Source organism: Egretta garzetta, unplaced genomic scaffold (assembly GCF_000687185.1).
Source record: "Egretta garzetta isolate BGI_Z169 unplaced genomic scaffold, ASM68718v1 scaffold251, whole genome shotgun sequence".
Lineage (NCBI taxonomy): Eukaryota > Metazoa > Chordata > Aves > Pelecaniformes > Ardeidae > Egretta > Egretta garzetta.
In genome coordinates, this window is record NW_009258952.1 from 2,421,723 (window position 1) to 2,448,521 (window position 26,799).

Consider the following 26,799-nt stretch of genomic DNA (forward strand, 5'->3'; position numbering starts at 1 on the left):
ATGCACTCATATGTAAGCTGTGCTATTTGCACCGGAATAAGAATAAAAAACAGCCAGTGCTTACATCAAATTCTACTGCTCTAATAACATACACTTTTTTTGTACTAGATACATCAAGAAGGCCATTTTCAAAATAAGAGTTCAACATTTAGGTAGGTTAAGCATAGACTTTGTCTCTCCTTCAGGAAATGAGGGAAGAGGAAAAAAAAAGGAGTGGGACCTTTGGAAACCTTTAAAGACAAAAAGCACAAAACTTTTAGTTATGCTAGTCATGGTGGAGCACGGGAGGAGGAAGACAAGTATTTCTGAACAACAGGAACAATAAAATGATGATATCATATTTGTCCTCATAAACACATAAAAATATCACATCCTTAATGGAAAAAAGAACACAGAAAGCCACAAACAAAAATCTTCTTTTTCTTCTTACATGTGAACAGAATTCTCAGGTAGTTTTTCCCACTTTGATTCTTTAAAAAATCCTAGGAAATAACTGAAAAGTCCAATTAGGATATTACTGTTAAAAAATTTACAGGGATCCAGACTTTTTGCTCTTTTAACTAGGAATTTATAAGGAGTTGCTCATCTTGTTTTCACTTGGAGCATAGCATCTAAGTTACTGTGGCATATGAAGGAGATGCCTCCACAGAGAAACTTTTGAAGCCCAAGTTCTTCATGGCTAGTTCCCTATGGGTAAGTATTATTCTAAATAAGTGATTTAAATAATCCTTTCTCTAGTAGGGATTTACAAGCAAAATAACATTGAACCACTTCTGCTATCTAAATTACTTAACACATTTTTACCTTAATTTTAAATATTTTCAGCAGAGATTAAAAGAGTATTTCCTTGAATGGCACAGTTTTAGGTACCTGCTATTTTTATATACAGTATATATATTTGCTTATAAATAACTGTGTAACCAGAAGATTGCACTCGGAAAATTACAATATGATGTTTTAACATGTTTGCAGCATGAAGTCTAACTGGAAGGAGTGCTCTAGCTTTCCATGCAGCAGTACATAGCCAATGCTTCCAATTTCTCATCTTCTTTTTGCTTTTAATAATGCGTTCACACAACCATTCTTCGAATTCCACACTCACAGCAAAACTTCGCCCATTCCACTGGATACCTTGTTCCACATTCATGGCAGAACTTTGATAACTGTACAGGTGAATTTCCTTCACTGCTTTTCGAACTTCCTCCATTGACTGAGGATGGGTAGTCTCCACTGTCATACCCAATTTTACCGTCAGACCTGAAAATCCACAGATAAAGAACATTCTCTGTAACTCAGTTCAGTACAACCTGATGCAAAATTATTCTGATCTTTGCAGTGAATTACTACTATTGTTACCATCATTTTCACGCTTACACTTCCTCTTTATTTATGGTGGCATACCTTATAACTCTACCCAGACTTCCCTACTTATTCCCAGATACCTACCTTCCCTGCAAGAAAACAAAAAATGCCAAAATTTTAGGAGCAGGATCAAATATTTGATTCACTAGTTAGATTAACTGGAGTGTCTAAAAACTGGAAAATTTGCTCATCAAAACAAGGAAACAGCAACACAAGTTTTACCCTACTCTTTAAAAGGGCAGACAACAGACAATTTGTGTGCTTAGCATGCAAATTTAATTCAATTTCAACTGAACCACTCAATTCCCATTTGAAAGACCATTTACTTATTTTTTCAACAGCTCCTAAGAGGTTTTTGACACTTCTGTCTTCTGTGCCCATCTGAGACAACTGATGAAAAAGATGTTCTGTTAGATAATAAATATGCAAAATATATTCAATACCTTCAACATGCCAAATAATATTGACCATGACTTATCTATTAACTGCAGAGAACAATATTTTCCACAGGTTCTTTTGTAATAAGTATCCCCTTTAATGAAGGCTCTATTGCTGACAAAATCCACAAAGTTAAAAGCTACCTTGAGTAACCATCCGAATTGCTAGTTTTTCTTTTGTTTGTTAGAGCACCTGTGCTCATGGTCCTTGCCACACTAGGAGGGGTTGATGTCCGTGTTTTTGTTGCACCTCTAAAACAGAATAAATATCTGATGATTTATATGCACACAGAAATACAGACAAGAATATGCATTTACAAATGACAAAAATAAGTTCAACAATCTACACATCAATTAACTGTATGAAAAATATAACTTATTTCCTACCAAGAGCAGACAGAAGAGCTTTGGCATGAACTTGCATGGTTTGGACTGAATATGACTTGAATCTTACAATGACAAGCTAAATAGAACAGTACATCCCTTCCTGTTCATGCGTTTAACTTGCTATCACACCAAAATACAGGTAGATCCTGCACTACAGGTTGTTTTGTATGTTCTAATGTCTCAACAGACTACAAGTCACTTTTTAGTACCAGCATGGCTTTCAGAGAAATAGAAAGCAGCTGACTTCAGGTCTTAAGTCTAAAAAAGAAAAAAAAACGTAGGAAGGATACCACATTCTCAATACTTTGTGACCAATATAAGGTGAGTCACGTGACTTTTTTATCTTCATAGCCACAGACTTTACTTAGGATGCATACTTCTCAGATAATGCTGTAGACCCTCTTTCTTCAAAGCATCAATATTATATTTATAAATATAAATAGAAGGAGGAAAGTCTACCCAGCTGGGCATTAGGGCCTCATTTTTTTCTAGCCTGTCACAGTGTTCTTAAAGTTGGCTTCAATAGTACGACCACACAGCTGTGAAAGCTCCTTTCCCCAAGACTCACGGGTTTTATAAGAAGCCTGTATGCAATAAACAGCACATCCTAAACATACACAACATCTCACTGCTTGATTTGATGAGTAGAGAAACATCAGAGTCCCCTGAAAAATATGAGTAGCACTAAGAAAGAGTTAGGAAGGGGCATGCTTTTATCATCAGCAGATGGACAGAATTTTTCATCATTGCTCAAAAGGATTACCATTCACTGGGATTTCTTCTTCTTTGGCAAGACTTCACTGACTATGACATCATGTGCATGACCCACCAAGATTTTCTGTTCTCATTCTTGAACACCGATGCAGAAATGAAATTTAAGTTGGGACTGGCTTATGGACATTAAAAAAAATTAAAACAAGACTCCATTTAAAAAATTAGTCACTAAGAGCCCAATCAGCAACAAAAACCCAAAAGTGCTTTTTTTTTTTTTTCTTCCCTTCATATGAACCTAACTGCTCCTTTCAGAATTATAAACAATTTAGTCTTGGTTTGATTTTCAAAGTATATAGAAGTAAATGTATTCAACTTCAGTAGCTTCAAATGCAACACTGACACAACTGAGGACCAATGTAATAACTTCTGAATTTTACACATGTTGCATAAAACATTTCTTCCTTCATAAGTGTTGGCTAAAAAAGGGTTTTCAGCTCCTTCCATCACTTAAACACTTCAGTGGAAAAGTGATCAAATGATTAAGCACAAAAGTGGAAATCAGGAACAAAATTTAAGATTAAATCAAGTGAAATTGTATCTAACTAAAGTATTCAAGTTGAATAAGAATGGCTTCTACATGCAACAGGTAGAGTGGAACCATCAAAGATTCTGGCTCACTGGGCAGAACACCAACCTTCTCTGTTAGTTTTCTTGTCTGCTCTCTTATTTAGCAAGGCGATTCTAAAGATGGTTTTATTTAAAGAAGAAAAAAAAAAAAAAAAAAAAAAAAAAAAAAAAAAAAAAAAAAAAAAAAAAAAAAAAACAACCGTGCAGACTGAAAAGTTATATCAGAATTAAACCCTATTAGAAGTTATGTCAGTCTTTCAGAAATTACAGAATTCCAGGATAGAAGTTCTAAATGTCACCTTAATTACACTGTTACAAGTATGCACAACAATACAAGACACTAAATATTCTATCTTGTGTTATTTCCCCCCCATCTCGTTTTACACCGAAAAGAGACCTTTGCTTATAATTGAGTAAAATTCATTAGAGCTCAATAGTGGAAAGAACACATTGGACTGTTACTTTACTTGTTATGGAAGCTAGAAAAGCATATAAAGAAAAATTTAGCTGTAGACACAGAAATTGTATGGATCATCACGGATCAGGGATGATCAGACAACGATGCAAAGAACAGAATTGTGTCTCAATTCCTGTTCAGATAACTCCAAATAATTTAAAACAAATTTTTCAAAAGTATTACTGACTCAGTTTTCTCTGGATTTTCAACTTGGGACCAATGTACTACTTTTTCAAAACTAAAAGCATTAATTTCTTAACATGGAGTCTCTTCAGGATGTACTTTGAATCAATAATTTTTTAACATAATGCTAGGAGTCCTAGCCATTTAAAAGAAATAAACACGAAAAATTATTCACCTGTTCTTTCCTGTATTCCAACTATTCAATTCTCTAAAATATGCATAATACACCCTCATCCCACTAGGTAGTCTGAAAATTCATCTGATGCTTTAATATTAGGTGTGCATTAGAGAGATTTCCCAGAAATCAATGTCTTAAACTCATGATTTGTATGGTGTGCAGCACAGCATATAGGCACTGACTGAACCAGGAAAAAAAAACAACAAAACATCAAAATATTGAAAGTGCACTGTCCACCCTGTCTCTTAAGGAAGAGAGAGTCCCATGAACAGACAAAACATCATTCATTAAAGGTTTAACAGGATGTCTTAATTCTGAAATGTTTAAACATAGCTTTCTGCATAATTTCTGCAGATTTTTCCCCAATTAGTTTTCTAAAAATACAGAAAAAACAAATCTGTTTTCAGACTAGAAACTTTCATATGATTCTTATGATTGACTGCAATGATTTCTGCCATTTTTGATGAACATATCAACAGAAGTAGTAGGCTGCCACTGTCTACAACTTTACTCACTCCATATCGAGACACATAATTAGCACCAAGTTGCATGTCTGTCTGATGACAAATCTTGAAATTACATCCTTAAGTTGCAGTCTGATCTCTAGAGACAGATGTCTTCCAAGAAAATCAGACATTCTTGATTCTCTCAACTTTTGTTACCACAGCTTGGTCTTTTCTGATCTGTCCAGCCTCTGCCACTTCTATCTACTTGTCCAGTTCTGTTGTTTTTTCTGCTTCGTTGGATTTTTTTTATTTGTTTTTCCAAAGCTATATAAACCCCTGTTCTAAGTTGTATCAGATGAAGTATTAATGGAGCCTGACAGCAGATGAGGCTGTGTACCAATGTCACCTTGAACTCTTAAAATCTGGATATGCCTTTAAAGACATTTATTATCCATTCTCAATTTCAAAAGGCATAAGACTGAAGGGGACTTCCCTTCCTAAAGCAGCTCATGTTGTACATCTGACTGAATTACCACTACTTGCAAAATGAAAAACTGAAAGAAATTTGTAAAAGACGACTGTCTTTTTTATTTACACGTTCACAATCTGGTTGGATTTTGCCATAAAATACTGAAGTATCAAGGTTGCTTCCTAGACAGGGCGTTTTCAGATACGCTTGACAGCTATCACTATCACCCCTAGCAGCTCATAGTTCTGTGCAAAGTCATAATAAGTTTCTTATGACTAATGGCATGCATGCCAAAGTCCAGAAACTTTTGCCATGAACTGTAACCATCCACATTGCTATGTTGAATTTAACAATGTCAAGTAGCTGTTCACATTTGTCCAGTGCTGTTGGCACGTAACATATTGAATAACCTCCTGCAAGGAAGACAGATTTAATTCATTAACTCAGTGGACATCTGAGTAAGAACAAAAGCGATGTTATGAAGAGCAGAGTAAGTGCCAATACTCTTAAGGAAGTTCTCTCAGGAAGACAAATCAAATCACTGCTCTAATGGATAGTGGCTATTGTAAGCACATGTAGTAACTCACTAAGCCAAATTTTCCACATCTTAGTAACATTATAAAATGAAAAACTGACCTAATTTTTGACGGTTGACAGAATTTACAGCTTTAACCAAACATGCAAACGAATAAAAAAAATGAAAAAAATAAAAAAAAAAAATCTGTTTGTCTAAGAGCAGCTCTGCCTGCTTTCATTCCTTTCGCTTCTTCAAATAGAAACCGAAGTTCAAATATTCTGGCCCTGTTTGAAAGATACTTCAGCTTTGTTTGCAAGACTAAAACAGCATTAAGAGATTTAGACAAGTTTCTACTATTTAAAACATTACATTCCATGTATACGCCACATAATTCATTACTAATTTATCTCTTGCAATATGCTTTAAGGTATTGCTTATTACGTCCATTTGAATTTGGCATCTCCCAAATTATATCAAAGTATTAACTACAATGTATTATCTATTTCCTTTTTAAAAGACTGGAATATCCTTTCTTCCAAACTTAGATCATAAACTGAATATCCAAGAACTCTTTGTATGAGATAAGTTGGACTTAAAAGATTTTTACCTCTCATTACAAAGTCTGCCTTGCTTACATTCTTGGACCACCATAGCTATCTTACAGAAGTAGGAGATAAATAAATATTTTACTTTAAGAGAATAAAATTACTTTGCCATAAATAATTTGCCTGTAAGACAGATACCTGTACAGTTATTAGGCTTAAATGCTTACTTCAGCTTTACATCATGCAAATTCAGTTTTTTCTCTGGTTTACAAAGACAGAAGTTCGTTACTCTTAGTCCATAATCAGTGACAGAAGAAATCAAGTCTGAGAAAAGTCTTCACCTTTTCCTGTTCTACTATGAAGCTGTTGACCTAGCATGAAACAGATACTTATACTAATTATATTATATACTCTTCTCCTGCAACATTTATATTGAAGACACAGTGGGCAGAAGATGACTGTCAAGGTCACACTTTTACTATTCCAACACTTTCGAGGAACATTGCTGCAAAACAGATAAACCACACTGATTTGTAATACTTACTTCTTTATGGGCAACAACTCATTTGGTCTTTTGATGGTACTGTCTGTTTTTGTATCAGTGTCATAAAACCTTTGCACATCTCTTCCAGTTCGCAGTGGTGGGCCTAACTTGTCCATCTTACTACTAAAATATATAAAGGGGTACTCATAAGGAGATTGCTAAATTGCTGTTCAAGTTACTGCAAAAAAATGTAAAGTACTCACAATTAAATAGTTATACTCCCAAAGAATTCCCATTGACTAAAAAAATGTACAAATCAGACTTTCATAATCCAGGAAACAAAAGGGTTCTTACTTTAAAGAAAAGATTTCATAGACTTATATTTGGATTAGGTTTCCATTGGGTATTTTCTTTAATTCCATTTTAAATGAAACAAAAAACTATTGCCAGTTATCCTCACAATCTGCACAATGCACTCACATTTGGCCCTTTTTCTTGTAAGAATAGCTTTTATAATGTCAAACATCACATCTAGAAAAGGAGGCTCATAATTACAAGTCATAGCAACTTTATTAAGAAGTTAAGAAATAAGAGAATAAGAGATGTAAGTACAAGCCTCCTTAAACTTTAGAATTAGCAAAAAAGAAAATTTTTCCTTTTTCACATTTTTTTTTTTTTTTTGTAAAGGCTGAACATTGTGCCTAGACAGAAAAACAGGCCTTCCATTCTCTTTTATTTTATGGAGATGAGAAAAGAACAGAGGAAAGCCTGAAAGAAAAACAACTTTGTTTTAATATCGAAAAATCCACTCACATTGACAGTACTACAGACACAGGCAATACTTTAATACTTTTTTACTATTATGGATAAAATCTCCAAACTAAAAAGAATAAACCAAAAATCAATTTTTAAAAACATTAAATAAATAAAACCCCAAATAAAACACACCATGATCCCTCCCATACATCATCATAAGGAGAAATGTAGCTTTTGTGAAATCACAACTTATATTAGAAAAATTAGGTCTTCAAGTAAGGTTCTGTGTTTTGCTCATCTTAAACCATACAGTAAAACCTGCAAAAAGCCCATTCCATTATATCTCCACCCCTACCTCAATCATGCAACTGAAGTTTCTTCTTCTTAAAAAACACCTAGTAACTTAAGCCTTAACTGGAAAATCGACACTTGAAGTATTTTTATTGATCTTTCTAAAATTAAAGAACTACAAAGAAACAAATCAAGCAAGATTGATGGAAGTGTTTAGGTAGCTGAAGTTAAACTCCTCTTTAAGCTTCACCCCCCTAAAGTAAGTCATAAGGAAAAAACAAGCAAAACCAGCAAAACACACCCTCACACCAAGAAAAATAATTCCTTAAAATTACTGTGCAGTTTTCAGATTCTTGTTATAGCACCTTAATGAACTACAATGCCAGGAAAATTACTAAACAGCTAATTGCTGTCAAGGAAGCATATTAGTTTCAATATAGCTTTTAACAGATATAAAAGAGGTTCTTGTGTATCTCCAACATCCATATCGTACTACTTTTCATACTCCTTCTACAATAACATAATATTAAAAAGCATAGAACCGATAAAGTTTTTTCCAACATAATTTGGTTTTTGGGAAGCTTATGGGGTGAACCTTGCAATCCACATTACTTCTCTAAAGCATCAAAGGAAATATCCCCATAAGGAACAAAAATTCAACAATGCTAAATGATATTCATTCATTATAAAGTCAGCAGGGAACATGACATTTTAGTCTTGACAATTTAGCCCCTAATAATGCAGACTGTAAGATTCCCCTAGGGTTCCTCTTCCCACTCCTCCTTCCAAACAGATGTTCTAGTTCAAACTAATTAACTCAGGAAATGCTTAATCAATTCCTGTTTGACCAAATACACACTCTTTACATATTTCCCAAGGACCAAGAAGCAAAACCGAGGTCTCTGACACTGCAAGACCCATACTCCAACCTATCGTGATTTTTTTAGCTCTTTTCTGAACCTTTAATAATTTATCAATATAATCTGTGAACTCCAGGCATCTCCAGCATACAATGTCAAAGATAATAACCTAGAAGTCATGATACTGCCAAAATAAAGAGCTACAGTATTCTTCCATGCTTATAAAACAAAACCAAAAAAAGCAAAGCTGACAGCCCTCTCATTTACTAATGCACAATCGTCAGAATCTTCTGAAATGCAAAGACCACCAAGACAACTTATTTACCTTGATTTCATTGAACAGTTCTATGCAAGTTGTAGTCTTAATGAAAGGAACAACATAGTTTAAAACTATAATACTTTTAAAGGCTATACATGCTGTATGGCAAATATATAAGTGGAATTTACTGATACTGGCTAGGTGTGCCATTCATATTGCATTTCAGCTGTAAGACAGTACTGGATGTGTCACTAACAGACACGATTCCCATGAGGCATAATTTTGATCAGCTTAGCACTAAATAGTATGGTTTATCCCCAAAATAAAATAAAAATGACAAAGTAATTTCTACTTTGGGTTCATATGCCATATTGAAAAACATGACATAATTTTCCAGTAAAAAAAAAAATACTGTTTATAAATGAAACATGCACAGACAATTAATCTGTACATGCAAAAGATCCCTGGGTGGCCACAAGCAGTAGTGTCAAGTTCTGCTAGGCTGAAGAGTTTGATTGCAGGGGTGGAGTCTGCTTATTTGCTTAGCCTTAGGATAGGAAGAACCACCTACCCATTTTTTAATCATGAAGATCTGATTAATTCTGACATCTTATTAGAAGCTGCCTTACCCCTCAAGAAATGTCACACAGTGCTAAATTCTGTACCCTTACAAAATATGAATCAAACTTAGGATCTTAACATGATTCACTATCAAAATATAAGCCTAACTACGATGTATGTAGAATTAGTTTTCCTTTTCCCGGTTCTTCGACATCAAAAAGATTAAATCCTATTTTCATACAAGTGAATGAAGGCTTTCCTATTGACTACAGTACAGTCACACGCTATTCTTGCACTCTTGCTTCTCTAGGACTCAGAAGTTTTGCCCTTATGCTACACTTCCAGTAATACTTAAAACTGGCTGTGCTCTTACTCTGTCCAGGAAGAAAAAGAAAACTCTTACAGCAGAGCTCAGCTGACACATCCTGATCTACAGGTACAAAGTAAGCCTCACTTACGCTAGCCTAGCTTACGTTGATGATGCTGTGGTGTGCTTGCTCAGTAGTCCTTTAGTTGGGGAGCAGAAGAGGAGAATTCAAATTAAAAAAAGAAATAATATAGCAAAAATGACTTAAAATAAGGGAGTTCATAAAATTTGGTTGCATTTCTGCTCATACAAAATAAAATCTTATACTGTGAGACTGGAGTTCCATCTTTTATGAAATGAAGTTCAAGAATCTTTCCTTTACAGAACAAACACCTTACGCACCCAATTCATTTTAGCCTTCACCTTTAATACAAATGCACGAACAGCGTCATGTGCCTGTCAATAGTTTCAGGCAGCGATTCAAGGGTGCCACCTAAAGGGCAAGAGGGAAACTGCACACCTCTACATTTTAAATCACGTCTGGCTGTTACATTAGCCAGCAGAGTGTCATTTCTCGTCCCTTTGCATATCCGTCACAGCAAACAGGTACCATGATTCTAGAGAAAGAAGCAGTGACTGATTAAACTGCCCCCTTCCAACATACATATAATTCATCCTTGATATTGCACAATATAACTGTAATTCTACTATTAAGCCTCACTACCTCTCTGTCAAGTCTGGAATTACAACACTCTAGGCAAAAATGGAAGGTTTCACTTAATTAATATGTAAAAATAGAAAAAAAAATCAGTTTGCCTTAAGGAAAATCGCAGGAGCTTATTTTTTACAGCAAAAACTGGAATTCAACCTGGTCAAAAAGTGTGTAGGCTCTTAAATATTTGCCAAGGGAAAAAAAACAACCCAACATGTGATCACTTAACATTCCATTTGAAAGATTGCCCTTAAAACAATACATGTGCAACACTGTGCTTGGTAAATCAGTTCATTAACAACTCAGAAGGAAGACCTTACAGCATGAGCTCTGCCTGACTTAGGTACAACAGAATCCCAGGTCTCATGCTAATGGCTTGTCATTTTACTGGTTAAACTGTAAATGTAAAAAAAGAAATACATCTTCTTTCATCCTAATGAAGGTAATTTTCATAAAATTTTAAAAGTGCTTTTATTTTATAAAATAATTCTAGGTGCAATTAGCTATAGCCTAAGTGATAAGATGTTTTAATGTTTAAAATCTGCGTCACTACAGTATTAACTACTCTCACTCCCTGACTTAAATATGGTGACTGTTAGTGTCTCAGTGCCTGCTCTGATATAGTTTCATAGGTATTTCAACAGAACCCAACGTATTTCCCCCTCACATGCCAATACTAAGGCTGAGATCATTAAGGCCAAAACTGTCACTAGTGACCAATCTGAGGCACCTAATTCTTCCATGTTGTAACTGCTCCCACACCTCTTTGCTTCAAAATAACTCCTGACAAACTTGTTCTCGGAAGTGAATGCAAAGCAGCTAAAAGGAAAAAATTGCTAGGCCTCAGGTATAACACAGGAAAGAGACACATTTAAGAGCCATCCGTGAGAAGACTGGTTAGTATGACCAGCAAGAAATCATAAGGACTGGTTGGTAAAGACAAGAAGAGAATGCAAGTTTTTTAGAGCAGAGAAGTGAGAAGGACTGCAGGCAGAAACACACTCATCACACCAGTACTCTTGAAAACTGGAAATTATGTAGGCAATTAAGTGAGGTTATAAGCCAAGCTAACATTCACTGCCTGTCAGCAGAGATCATTATCTGAGAGCTCTGCCAACCAGAAGTCATCTATTTGCAGTTAACAGCATGTGTTAACAGAGAGAACCTGTGCAAACATCTCTCCATATATTAACTGCTATTTGGCTCAGTCACATCATGATTCTTCCTCCAGGCTTCAGAAGAGGAAATGGATGACTACAGAATACAAAGTAGTAAATCCAGTGAGCAATTGACTGGTAAAATTAAATAGAACTTCCTTGTTAGGAAGCGAAGACCAAAACCAGTACCCCCTCACAAACCAATACTGCAATTAGAAACTCTACCAACAGGAAAAAAGCCTTTCCCAGACAGCTGAGATTCACCACTGGGGTCAGAAACATGCCTTCAAATTATCTCAGCTGGCTTTTTTACTGTGGTTTGCAGACCTACTTGTTTGCCACTCATCAGTAGGTGTTAAACTCAACGCCTGAACATGGACAAATGTGATAGAGGGTGGGGTTTTCTGACAGTCAAAGCATAGATGCCTACAAACAGTAGTGAAGCTGACCTGCAGACCAAAGACTACTAGGATGCTCAGGGGGGATAAGAAAAAAAAAAAATTCTGACAACCTCACAGTCTCTGCCTCCAGTCTGTGTCTGAAAGACTTAGTATGAGCAGGTAGAGCAAGGAGTGACAGAACTGCATCCTCATGCTACGTGGTGTTAGGAGGGAGGTATGACATAGCTGTAATTCATAGTTGTGCATAACTTGTAAGACTTAAAAGCAATAAACTAAAAATCACTAGTTTTGTGTAATTAATAAAGACGTCTATCCCCATGAGTTCTTTCAGAATGTCCTTCTTCTTCCCCAAAAACTTAAACTGTTGTTTTTCTTCACCTTATACAGCCTTTGCCAATCTGATACTCATTTTTATAGGATTAAGTCTTCTTCAGTCCCCAATGTTATAACTGCAATCACTTTGATATATTTTTTAAGTTTTCTCTCAGTGCTCCTCAAACTTCTGTAAAATTGCACTACTTCAATCCCTTCCATACATTTCTTCTCTGAGATAATGTGCACTGCCTACTCCCCCAGCAAAATATCAGTAACAGCCCTGACCACACCAGCACTTCCACTGAACTCTAGTAACCTATATCTACCGCTTCTTGTTGCTGTTGTAGAGCACTGGTTTCCATTGCCTTATTTGTGCTCATTCACTTCTTGTCTCTTGAGTATTTTAAGACAGGAAAGGGAAGAGGGAACGTATCCATCTGTTTGTGCCAAGACAGAAGAACCTGTCACAACTGGCTTGTGGTCTGTGGCAGAGCCATCTTTTATTTCCACAGATTGCAGGAAGTTAAGCCTAATGTAATTCTTAATTGCAGGAAATTACGCCTAATTCTCCTTTTTTAAGTCTCTTCACTTTTACAAAGAAAAAAAAAATTATAGCTCCAACCACTTCTGCATATTCTATAACTTTTTAATCTACTTTGTATCTTTTTTTATTCAGTTGACCACCTTTGCTGTTATTTTAACATTAGAAAATGCATCTTTGACTACTCCAATGTTCCTTACACATTATGTATATAAATAAAGAATAAATTCAAAACACTGCACTTCTGAAGCTCACAGGAAAAAATTGCAAGTGAAACAGACCAGAGAGACTTCCAGAACTTAGCACAACATAAATACAAAATAAAGCATAAAGTACAACATTAAATGGAAACTTACCCTGCCTGTGGGTTCACCATTCCCAATGAGTTTTTATGAGCTGGTGATAATGTCTGAATTTTGCTACCACTGGATCCAGACGAAGGTAGTGCTTTACTTGAAGAGGCACCTTGCAGTTGAAAGCAAGCATGGAAATATAAGAAAACATAAAGTTATCTGCTGGAATGATACAATTCATTATATATCTTTTAATTGTAAAATTGAAACCAAGAGTTTTAGAATTACGAAGACATGAACAAGTGTCAAGATACTAGGAAAAAGCAAGTATGTTTCCAGAAACCTACAGAAAATATGCAATTGAGACATAATGTTCTATTCTAATGAAAAACACTGGATCTCATTTACTTTCTTCAGAAAGAAAAAGGAAAGAAAAGATGCCTCGGATGTCAAAGTATGTACTAACAGAACACGTTTGGTATCTGATAATATCTGAAATCACGAGTAAGACCAGTGTTTGTGTAAGTATAATATACATGGCTTGACCATGTATTTTCACCAATTCACGATCATACTCAGCATACAAATCAGTTACAGAATTAAGCAACAGAAAAATCTCAGATGAGAGATCAGTATTCGATACAATTATGCATTATTACACAGAATGATTTTGCAGGTTCAATTCAGAAAAAACTTAATGTGACCCAATACATAAAACAGAAGAGAATCCTATGTGCTCAAGAGTCTTGTTGGACAGATGCCAATCAGTGCCCCTTCCGACTTTATTTTAAATGAGTTTTTACAAACCACTATATCAATTTTAACAATAAAGTATATAGCCATCATATATGCAAGTAAAAAAAAAATCAGGTCACAAAAACATTGATTAAAAAAATTGTATTATGAAAAACAGACATCATCTTATCCACTCATGTAACACTGAACTCCTATGGATTCTTTTGTCAGTTTAAAATCACTGGGCAATGCTGTAGAAATCCTTCCAGCTATTAAAATTATACTACTTTTAATGCATAGTTTGAGAACTAATATTTAGAAAGGAAATGGAAAATTCACGGCATTCATTTCATACCTACAACAGTTTTGCTAACACCACTTGGCTGTGGCAAGCGTGATGATGATGGTGGTGTTGATCCTATAGAAGGCATCTTCTTAACTGCAGCAGGTTTGTACTGTAACAAAATACAACCTAGAAATTTAAGCAATTAAATCAAACTATCTATATAACACTATAGGTAGTTACCTCAGGTACTGTGGGAAAACAGATGATGATTACCTAGTAGGTAAAACATTTCTGGTATGGGATGATGCAAATGGTTTCCACTAGTCTGCTTTCTTATACATACAGATGACACTAATAGGAAAGATAATATCTAACTCAGCGGGGTTTTTAAATATTTTTTTTCCTTTAACTATATGTCTTTGTGTATTTTCTGCTTTTGTACAGCTTTTCTCATAATTTTCCATAGCTGTCTCCTGAACTTATCACCTCATTACCAGCTAATTTTATAAAGACTACTCAAGGCCATGATCATTTAGGTCTTTCAAATCTTACTTTCACCTGTGTGCTCTGGACCATTTCCAGCACTGATTCAGAATACAGTGCAAGAATCACTAAGTAACTACTTGGGCCTGTTTAGCTCTTCAGAGCTCCCAGAGAAAAAGGGCATTACCACCAAATAAAACCACACCTACATTTTAATCCTTCATTTGTTTCTATCATACTGCAGCTCTTACCTTAATATACCTGAACTCCTCTAAGCCTCCAGTTAGCCAAAATATTGCTGTCAGTTCTCCTGTAGTCATGTACCTTTGTTCGTCCACATACGGAACAGTCTTGAATTGGATTCAGAAGACTTGCACAACAGAAATTCAACTTTCTTTATAAACACCAAATCTTTATTTCCCACTGCTACCCTTACCTGTCACTTTCACAAATCTCTGAATTACATTTGTGACTGGTTTTGGCTTTGCAATTGATGCTATCTGATTTATGGATCTCTGCAACTCTTGTAAGAAAGCAAAAACACCCTCCATGCTTAGTGCCTAATATCAGTATAGCACAAATAATAAAATTACAGAATAAAATAGTTAATTCCATTTAAGAGCAACACACTATTTAACAAGCTTGATTTGATGTCAAATGCAAGTTACAAGTTAAGAAAAAATGTTGTAGTTCACCTGTGTTCGAGTAGGAAGCTTCCCTTTGGTATCAGCTGCCAATTTCCCCTTATTAGTAATACGTGCTGCTTGTTCCTTACAGAAATTGATGTGTCTGTCAGCTGCATTTTCATTAAATCTCCTCTGACAATATGGACACTGAATGTAGTCTTAAAAACATAAAAGCCTAACATTAGTAACTTTTTTTTTTTTTAAATAAAGTGTTTTAAAGTCTTTCAAAGACCAGCCCCAGCCCCACTCCTAGAGAAAATTAAGGCCTCGTGAATCTGAAAATGAAATGCATATTGCTGGGGAAAAGAATATTGTCCACATGTAAAGCAAAAGATGTTTCTTGTTTGATGGATAAGAATGAGAAGAGTGGTTGAGGATCAGAAATACCCTAAGCGAAATAAGAAACACTTTGAGATGTGCTATTCAGCAGAGAAGGTGGCCAAACAATACATGGACACGGCAGGGATATCAGATGCAAGGGAGTGGAGAAGAGGTGAGGCTAAACAAAAAGAATCAAACACACAGTTCAGTTTGTTCAAGACATAAAAATGCATTAGAACCTTTCCCACACAAACAGCAAAAGACAACAAAATCTGTTTCCTCTGGCAGTTTTGAAAGGGCTGAGAAATACTAACTGCAATACTGGAAATCATAGTTAAGGAAAAAAAATTTGGATATTTAGCAACCAGAAAAAAAAAGCATCAGAGGAAGCACAGCCAAGATTAAGAGATACCTATAGAGACATGCAAAACAGGGTAATTGGTGACTGTATTATTTTTCAGTATTAATTTAGTCACATTACAAACAGTACTACTTGCAGGAAATATTATTACTAACATCGGGGGAAAACCAGAAGAGCTATGTAAATGTTTAAATTACTGAAAGGTCCCTCATCTGTATGCTGGAAATATACTGCTTAAAATACATTGCCCTTGGAAAGCAAAGTGTTTGGACTGCAGTTTCGGAGAGACATTTTACTGTCTAGAGACATGAATGTTGAATCCCCCAGATTACAGTATTCAAAACCATGTAAACATCAACTGCAGAAGAGCTTGACACTGGCAAAGCAGGTAAAATTTGTATGTTCCTAGGTGATTTTAGAAATGTATTGAAAAAAATAGAGGACAGATTCAACAGTCACTGCCTCCAAGATTACAGTTAGATATACAACCCAAAATAAGATTTTGATTACATGTTACTACTCCAAATGCAGTAGAACTGGCTTGAGTAGTTATCCCTTTAAATCAACAATTTTGAGTAAGTCAAATGACGCAGTGGCCACCAAACCATGAACTGTGACCCAAGAAGCAAGAGCAAAGGACACAGGAAGAATACAGGAATCCTTCACAGAAGTGACAGTATGGGAATCTCATGTGATAACAACAATGATTTTTTTATTTATTTATTTTACATAAACTCCACTACTGTCAGAATACTCAAACATAAACTATATCCTAAGAAATAGAAACCCAGAAGAAAAAGATCTAGAACATCTATAGGGTCAAACCAAGACAAGACCAAACAAAGTTTTTTTTAAAAAAAAAAAAAAGATAACAAAAGCAAAATAGATTAATAAAACAGCTATGGAAGCCCCTAGATAGTAAGAAAAGACATTTCTAGCTGCGGCACAGCTCAGGTCCAACAAAAGACTTTCAAAGCCCACTAAAATAAATGGATCAGACTGTAGAGGATTAACGTACACTCTTTTAAGAATCAGGGATTGTATCTTCATCCTTTTGTAAAATGCTTAGCACCAGTCAGCCACCTGGCTATGTGGAAGTACTCTTCGTACTGTCCAGAAGAACTGTTAGGATTCAATGTAAGCTTTATAAAATACAAACTAATCAAAGTAAGTGGGCAGTACACATATGCAGTCAAGTTCAATGCAAATGGGGTGACTTAAGGTCTTTCTTAATATCATGAGGCTATTCCGCAGTTGTTCTAAGGACAAGATGGAACATGAGATCAAAGAATCAGCAATACTGCTTGTTTGCAAACTCAAAGCATGCAATTAAGTAGGAAACAGTAATACAGAAGTCTTTTCTTTTAAAGGAAAAAGACTAGCAGCTAGTTAGAAATAGGCATGCCAAAGACAGAGCTGAGAAGGAGATGGATATACTCCATGATATCATGCATAACGCTCCCTCTCTCCTACATGTAAAGAGGAAAAGGAGCAAGGGTATCTGCTCCTATTCTGGTTTTGTTCTATTTGTGGGAGGAGAATCCATTGATCAACTCATGTATCTTCTCTTCATTCCTGGTTCCCTCCTCCTAAGTCTTACCCACTGCAGCAGGATGAAGCCAGGAGACTACAAACAGTAAGACTCAGCTTGGAAAAAGTAAAAATGGAAGGAAGAGAAAGAGAGGCACAATATTCTTCTCTTCCCTTTACCTCCTATCCGCTTTCAAGCAGGCTGAATAGAGTTACTTCCTTCACTTCAAACTCATTTGCTGTCTCTGGAACCAAGGGAGCACCATTTTAGTAGCTTTCCAAGCTATATTTAGTTCTGGGTTCTTCTGCTTGTACTGCAGAACCTATACAACTAGATTTTTAACAATCCTTTCCACGCTTGAGCCTTATGTTTCTTATCCACACCATTAGCTATTGGTTTTAGTTTACTTTAAGACACATATAGCCTTTCAAGATAGTGTACTGAATGGTGAATAATACGACTTCACTTCTTACTATGAATGCACAATTAGAATCCTAATACTGGACTAATACATTTTCTGTAGAGAAACAGGGTAGGGAACACTCACATCCTCACTTGACCACAGACAGGCAGAATGAAATGGATTATTTTTTCTAGTTTTCCCAATCTTTTTGAAAATAGCCATTGAGCTGATCAAATGGTTTAGCTCTTAGTACAAAAGGAAGAAATATATTCCCCAACCCATTACCACATCACAGAAGTTAACTGAAAAAATTTATTTCTTTCCTACTAACATCAGACTGCTTCAACACTTAACCTAGCCTCAGTTCTGAAGGCACCCAAGGACTGTTACCCCCTTGTTAATACAAATCCGACATGTCTCATACCCGAGATGCAAGTACCCCCACCACATATGAGGAAGACCACACACATGCTAGAGCATACACTCCGTACATGAAACTAAATGTGAATTCAGAAAAAAATAGGTGAGGCTACGTTTGAAGAATGAAGAACACAGTCAATGTGCATTCCTACAACAAAAATAGGTTGTGGGTGTCCAGCATCCACAGCTAATTCAAAAGGCAGTCTGCTCCTTCTGAGCAGTTCCACTGTTGTGGACAGAAATAAGTTGTTGAAACAATTTCTCCAGCCTACGGTTTATAAGACAATAGCAAGCTGCGAGTTGGCCACAACTACCTTTTGATGCATTAAATACAAAGTCATGGGCTTTGAAAGCCACAGAGGATGCTAGCCAGCCAGACCCACAATCACAAACCAGCATCTGCACAGGAATAATCAGTCAGTCATCTTTAAGAACTTGGGAATTTTGTATTCCAACAAACTCTTTCCAATTCAAATTTTCACAAATTAGGTTAAAAAAAAAATCTCTAAAGAACTTGATTTTTTCACATACCAGGGTCATATGATGGCGGAGGTGGTGGAGGGAGTTTTCCACCATCTTTAAGATTAAGTCCTTTGGCTGCTCGTATTGTTGCTATAAATTCCTCATGCTTTCGTCTCCAGTTGGAAGGTTTTTTGGGTGGTTCCGGCTACGAAGCCAAAAAAGAAAGAGCTCTGTATGTTTGAAGCTCTTACTTCAAGCTAAGTACGTGCCTTATTTTAGTACACAACATTATAGTTAGATTTCTTCCAAAGCCTAGTTGATCTAATTATCACGAATTGCCAGCAGAAATAAGCCTTATTATAATGCATAATTTGCCTAAAGTGTTCATATGCAGATTAAATTATAACATACCCGTGGTTTAAGAGGTTTTACTGTGGGAATGTCAGTTCCTTCTGCTCTCTGTCGGCTGGAATCGAATGTCTTCCTTTTCTTGGCAGAAGTTTTTTGGCAAATGGGTCCATGCTTTTTCTACAAGCAGAAAACAAAAGGAGAACATAGAACTTAGTTCTGAAAACATAAGTTATTAAGATATTATTTCCCTCTTTTCAGTATGCCAATCAGCAAACAAGGCCCAACTCTTGATGAAGAAGATCAGACTGCTTGCACTTAAATATTTATGTCAGCCATTACTTTCAGAACAGAACTACAGGAATTCACAAATGCATACATGGTCACAAAAACTTGGGTGACAAGGAAGAAAAATAGGAGGCATATGTATTTGCTCCTTGAAAATAAAAATTTGATGGCAGGTAGGCAGCATTTACGTTGAATGGCAAGACAAATCAGAAGTGTATGAAATTCACATTCATATTTAAGGACAGGCCAATTTCTATTAAGACTGGAGAACACAGTATTTTGAAGATGACTAACCAAACACTTCATTTACTAGCTAAGACTGCATGATGCTAGGGCTTACATCTGCAGAGGCAAGGAATGATTCTGTGACCCTAGAGAAGATGCTTTTAGAAGCATTTATTTTCAGAAAGTGACAGGATGCTGAAATAAAATTATCCTCCTTCGAAGGAGCTTCAAAACTGAGACAACTAGAATTGGTAATTATTGGGGAAAAACCCACAAAACCCCTACCAAAACCAAGAATCTAGATCTACTTTATTCAGCTATACTGACCATTGCTTACCTCCCATATGAACTTACTGGATCTAAAAGCAAACAGTGCTCATACTACTCACCAGTGCTGCTGGAAAGAAAGTCCTTCCACAAATCCTACATGGCAGCAGATCTCCAGTTTGCACTGTAACCTCACCTTAAAAAAAATAAAATTGAAAAATATATTACTATGAGAAAATTTGTTTAAATTCATGATAAAAGTTTCTTCCTCAATTGATAACCTCATACACTTAAGAATAGTAACAGTTTTGACTGTAAAAGTATGTGTTCTTTGAACTGTGCAGAGACTGTGTAGATCAGAAAGGAAAAGATGATACACAAGTCCTTACATACTTTTGGAAGCAGTCAGGCCCAGTAAGAGTTCAGCATCAATTCTGATAATATACAGTATGGAACTCTGCACCTTTAAAGCGATGCCTGTATGTCAACATGCAGATGACAGATTCACTGTAAGTCACAATGACAGCCCAAACACACACCAAGAATAACAATACTTAGTGGGTATTTCTGTGTCTTTGTAAGAGAATCATCTGTTACGGCATCAAAAAAAAGTCACATCCCATCACTTATTTTTCCTCTACGAAGTTAAACTATTCCACTTCCTCTTGGAAAGAAAAATTCTTGAATGCTATTTTTACTATATTTTATATTCAGATTATTACTGACAGTTTACAAAAGCATTTCTGATGTTGCTGTTCAAGCATTGGTAATAAAAATGTTAATGGTATGCTTGACATACAACAGATTCACAGAACCAGATAAAAGACCAACAAAAGTATCCAAGCCTATGCAAGCAAATATATTCATATAGTATGCATTATGCAACGGAGTCACGGCAGAGATTAAAAACTCCACAGGGTTTCCCAATAACAGGCATCTATTATATTTAGTACTGTACCAGAGATATTTTTTATATCACGTATGTATCAATAAAGAGGCAGTAAGTTTGGATTAAGTTTGAGAATTACTAGTTGCTTTCTCTGTACTCAGTCTGGCTATTGCAGACAATACAGCTACCTCTGTTGATATAAAGTTAAACCACTTTGAATTGACTTGTATTTTAGGCAAACTAGTGACTTAAACTAATGAAGTTATGAACATAGCAACGTTAAATTATTTGATCAGGTTTTGTCCCCAGTTCCCCACTGGAAAACAATTTTCCATCTAAACATATATAGTTGTCAATTAACTGCAGGACCAGTCCTAAAGAAAATGGAAAATTTAACAAACTGTTTCATGGCAAACAAATGTAGATTCAGGTAGTCATGTTTCCCATTGAAAAACTTTTTTCCCAAATGTAAACATTAAAATTGAGTGAGATTTCTAGTACCAAAATGTAACCATTAGGTCTATTTCTGCCTCTTTCAATTACTTGAAGTTCATCATCAGTATGTAACTATGTATAGTGTGTTAATTGTATTAATATACTATAGAGCACAATCCATTTTAAGAATCACAAATCATACGAAAAGTGTTCTGCAGTTTAAAACATTTATGTTCACATCTTTAATTTATATACCTTTTTCACTTAGACATGAATACACTCTTGTCACAGCACAGCAGGACTGTACTGACAGCAACTTTGAGTTTTCAACTGAAGTCATAATCATGCTTCCTTTTGGGTCATCTAAATGTATGTGTGTTTAGATATACACAAGTAGGGGGAAGTAGGAAAGGTAGAAAACATGCAGGTAAATCTTGCTTTTTTTCTACTCTGGCATCTGAATTATACTTGCATGTTATCAGCATTTACTAGGAACTTATTTTTTATTGTTAACTGTATTTCTTCAATCTCTATTTTAAACAATTACATCTGAAAATTTTTCCATATGCCTGTTTTCTTAAATCCACAAGCCTGAGCATGTTAATCACAAGTAATAACATGCACGCTGGTCACACATAGCTTAGATGGATGGAACCTGCCCTCACCATTTTCCTCAAAGGTAAGCAGCAATGGTTGTAAGCTTTTCTCAATTCCCCCACTCAAAAATAGAAGGCATGCACAGATTTATTTTGTTTGTTTCATTACTTCTCTCTTCAGAGTTCTCAGCACTCTTAGTAATGCAGACATCATTGCAAACTCACTTCTGCTGAGGAGTTCAACTTCCTTTTATCATATTATTCTAATACAACCCTCAGCTTTGCAGAAACAAGTGAGAGGGGCATTTCATGGAAATACAAAGTGACACTGTTTGTGTCTAAGAAGTTGGCTGAAATAAATCTTGGAAAGTGATCTTGAAATCAGGTGTATAGTATTAGATTAAGGATCTGACTGAGAGAAGAATTCTTTCAAGTATCTGCCTCAGTAAAAGAAAAGCAGCTACATTTTCCACCATATTCTTCTGTTCACTGAACTCTGGAATTTGAGCTTGTGCTTAAAATTCACCATTAAAAGAAGTAGACTTGCTAGATGCTCACCTCACTGAGCAGTATTTACATACGACATACCAGTGCATAATGAATGCCAATTAACACTCACTGCAGCTACAGTTACAGAGCTGGATTTCCTTACAGCATTCCTCACCCTCCTTTGCTGCTGGCAGGTACTCAATCACATTTGCCAAGAGCTATTTCTACTGCCAACCTCTCCTTCCCTGGATACAAATCACTGACCCAGAACACAAAAGGAAGTTATTTTAAAAAATGAGAGTTCCTTAAGTTTTGTTGAAATTGGGAAGCCTACAGCCCTTTATATGTGGACACTTATCCCTTCAATTCCTTAGTCATGCCTCCATGAATTTCCTCTCCTTTAAGGTAACACACTCCCCCCACTGCAAAAAAAAAAAAACCACAAAAAAAAAACCCACCAAAAAACCCCCACCCACACCACAACCCCCCCAGAAACACCACAAACAAAACAAAACCACAAAATCTTAACATTCTCCCCTAGAAGCCTATGAGCCTTCCCTTACAGAAGGGTTACAAATGTCATCAACATGAAATCTGATAATTTTAAAATAAAACATGGGAATAAAATTGTGAAAGTTGGAAAAGAGTTGTTTTGGTTTTTCATTTATGCATTACATCTAATGCCCTCAGTACACTTGTTATTGACATAGCTTCTGCACAAAGAGTGACATAAATACACAACGTAAAGGGGGAGGAATTCTTACACATCTTTTGGTAGTAAAGTAAAAAGTTAGTATTTCTAATACCAGCAATAAACACAGTAACTTTTTTCAGTGAATTCACTGAATTCTTTTGGCTGTAGTTTTCCAGCATAATGACTATAAAATGCAATAAAATAAGAAAAAAAAATCTTATTAGGCATGGACTAACTGAATTTTTTTCCTGATCAAAAGTTAACAGAAATGGGTTGTTAAATTGGAATGTATTGGGGGGTGGGGGGGAGAAGGTAAAAAACAGGGCACACTCAAATCAAGAAACAGAAGGATTTGCTTGGCAAATAAGTCTGAGAACAGAAATTGATAGCAAGATGGTGTCATAACAATTTTCTTTAGTATTCTTTAAATCTAGCAAAAATGCAGGGATTGTCCTCGTTTTGATTATACAACCACAGAAGACCCAAGATCTAGCAGCAACACTCCTTTTCCCTTTTACCATCTTTAATACCACTAATCACCAGCAGTTTACATGCCTCTATTAAACATGAATGAATAGTTAACTTAGAAAAGGACGGACATAATTATTACTGTTTATCTAATCTAAACACACCTAGGGAAAAGAGAAGTCTCTTCAAAACAGTTATGTGAATACCAAAGGAAGAAGTATTTAAGTTGAAGTGATGCCAGAACTATGATATACAGCTTTACACCTTATTCTCCTACTGTCTGCTTGAGACCAGGTCTCAAATAAAACCACAGAGTTCAACGTAGTAAGATGCTGGGTATCTGAATTAAACAACTAGCTTAGGAGTTTTATTAGCAGCACTACAATAATCTCACCACTTGTGTTTCTAAACTGTCCCTGTCAGAGCTCTTCCTCATCTAGCCGCTTCCAGAGTACAACCACCTTCCAAATTATTTTTTTCTACCTGCAAATGAGTAAGTTATTGCACACATTCCTTTTGAATATGGTCACAGTCCAGTTACCCACCCTTTCTGTTCTTGAAGTTGGAGTTTAGCTGTGAAGTTCAGGTGGACCTCGAAGTCTGACAGTTTCCCATATGTAGCACAGTGCTTTCAATATTCTCATAGATGAGTTTAGACTTGCCTGAAACCTAGATTTCCACAGAAAACTTTTTCCTTTCTCTCCTCTCATGTTCAAATACAGCAACTGATTACAGCAGGAAGTGCAATTTGTCAGGCCTCAGATTTATCTTCCTCCGTACAACGTGTGGATCCATCAATACATACAAGCTCGATCTTACACAGTCACAGGCATAATGCTAGCTCTTGCTGTTGTGTTTACAAATTAAGCAGTTGTGTAAATAGACCCCACACGCAGAGGGAGCAGAAGTCTTCAGTATTGCTGAGCAGCTATTAATTGAAGTTTTGTCACAGTTTTCTGGAGAGCTGTGTATACCCAAGTATGTGTCTGCACGTAGATATAAAGTACAGAACGCTCCAATGAAACAAGACTGCGCTTAATAACAGTATTTTGTTGTGTTGTAAAATCTGTTTGTCCTTCAAAACCTTTTATTTGCGTTTACTGTCACAGCAGTGACAGCACTAAATTACTTTGGCCAGACAACTGTGATAATCAGAACCATCAAGCCTCACTGAATTCAAACTTGCAGAAACACTCCAGTACGATTTCCAGCCTTGAGACTAAGTACTTATTTGAAACCAGCAAGTAATCTACAACTGTTGAAAGTTACTACTTGAAGAGTGCTTGCCAAATTCTTCTCCTGCAAAATTGTATTTATTGCTTTTAGCATAACTCCTCTCTCATCTCCAAAAGCAGGGTATTTTCCACTTAAAAGTTCCACATAAATACTTCAGGTTCAAAAAAAAAATGTGGTGCATTCCCCACATTAATTGAAATCTATATTGGAATCTATATCATCAAGCCACCACATCTAGTTGTTTGGGAACTATCAGTCTCCAACACATGTCCACTAATCAGTACTGATTATGTTTTTTTAATCAACATGTTAACTAATAATAAGTCTGAAAAGACTAATGACAAATACCATAAACAAGAGCCACCTAAAAATGATGCAGTGACGTAGGTAGGGAACACTCGCTTGAAGCCAAATACAATTTACAGCCTTAATTTTTAAAAAGTAATTTTAAAGGGCATTAAATAATGAAAAGACAGATGTATAAAAGTAGAAAAAACACGTAACAGTAGCGGCGTAAGTTTTGCAAGTATTCATTATTTTGCCAAAAGGAATTCTGAAATGCAAATGGAAGTCAGACAAATTCATCACACTGCCTAACGGGCAGTACTTGCCATATTTCAGTAACATCTGCTTGATAACTGACAACATGCATGATTTACCCCACCAAGCAAATCCCTTCTTGCCTATGCTATTCGGTAGTTTGCACAAAGAGTTAGAGAAAGGAAGAGGAAATCACAGTAAGCTCTGCCTCTTAGTATTCAACCTTTCACATACTTCCAAATTTTTACACTATTAGGTTATTCGCAATTGTGTAACAAATAGCAAACCAAGCTACTGTTACCTATCTACCCCTAATTTTAGAGGAAAGCCTCATGAATTCTCTTCTACTTCTGTATCGACAATGCAGTCTAATCTTGTATAAACCTGTCACTTCTGCTTCTAAAAGATAACAAAAAGCAGCATAACTTCCATTCCTTCAAGCTGAAAAGCTTAAGCAAGACTCTCGTAGTACCTCTGCATGTTTTTATATCAGCTCTTCAGTCTGACAATGCAAGTGCATTATATTTGCCAAAATTACTGTTATTGCACTGAACATGAGACTAATGATGGTGAGTTCTTGTATTACTTTCTTGAGAACAGCATGTCAAGAAGAGCCCCACTGCCTCAAAGTGACAACCTGGAGGAGGATTCTATGAAGGTTTTTTTGTGACTGAAAAAGGAATTGCAGGCAGTTAAGAATGGTTGTAATGGCAGCACACACACAACTTGCATTGTGGTGTAATCCCCTTCTCTGTAACTGACTGTTGTCCTTCTTTTCTCTCTTCCTCGTATGAGCCTAACTTTTAATGTGAAAACATGCCAATGCCACACTACACATCCTTAAAAATAACCGCGTCTCCTGGACTCCTCTCTAGGTCCAATCTCATGGGATTCCTCCGAGCAGATCCCTAAACAAGTCAAAGCCTGCTCTCCTGAAGTCCAGGGCTGACATCCTGCTATCTGCACAGCCCCCTCCTCTCAGAATGCTGAATTCAATCGTCCCACGGTCACTGCAGGTAAGGCTGCCCCTGACCTCACATCTCACACATTTGTAAGTGTGAAGTCCAGCAGGAGTGCCTCCCCTTGTCAGCTCTTCGATCACCTGGCTCAGGAATTTGTCATCAATGCATACCAGAAGCCACCTGAATTGCATGTGCCTTGCTGATTTATCCCTCCAGCAGGTATCAGGTGGTTGAAGTCCCTCGTGGACCAGGGCCTGTGAATATGAGGCTGCTTCCAATTACCTGAAGGAGGCCTCATCTTCTTCCTGATCAGGTGGTTTGTAGCAGATGCCCACAGCAATATTTCCCACATCAGTCTGCCTGCTAACCCTGACCCATAAGCTCCCAGACGGCTCCACAGCAAAGCTCCATGCAT

The 26,799-nt window shown here is 36.2% G+C and overlaps 1 protein-coding gene across 1 annotated transcript; it reads right to left on the reverse strand.

Moving 5' to 3' along the window:
• Positions 1–860: 860 nt before the first annotated feature.
• On the reverse strand, positions 861–26,799 carry ZC2HC1A (zinc finger C2HC-type containing 1A). The gene is made up of 10 exons (XM_035890084.1): positions 26,667–26,799; positions 20,198–20,271; positions 19,359–19,475; positions 19,017–19,152; positions 15,459–15,607; positions 14,350–14,449; positions 13,323–13,431; positions 6,867–6,989; positions 1,944–2,051; positions 861–1,257 (listed from the first exon to the last, which is right to left on the reverse strand). The coding sequence occupies exons 1-10, from the start codon at positions 26,797–26,799 to the stop codon at positions 1,071–1,073; spliced, it is 1,236 nt and encodes a 411-aa protein (XP_035745977.1). The 3' UTR covers positions 861–1,070.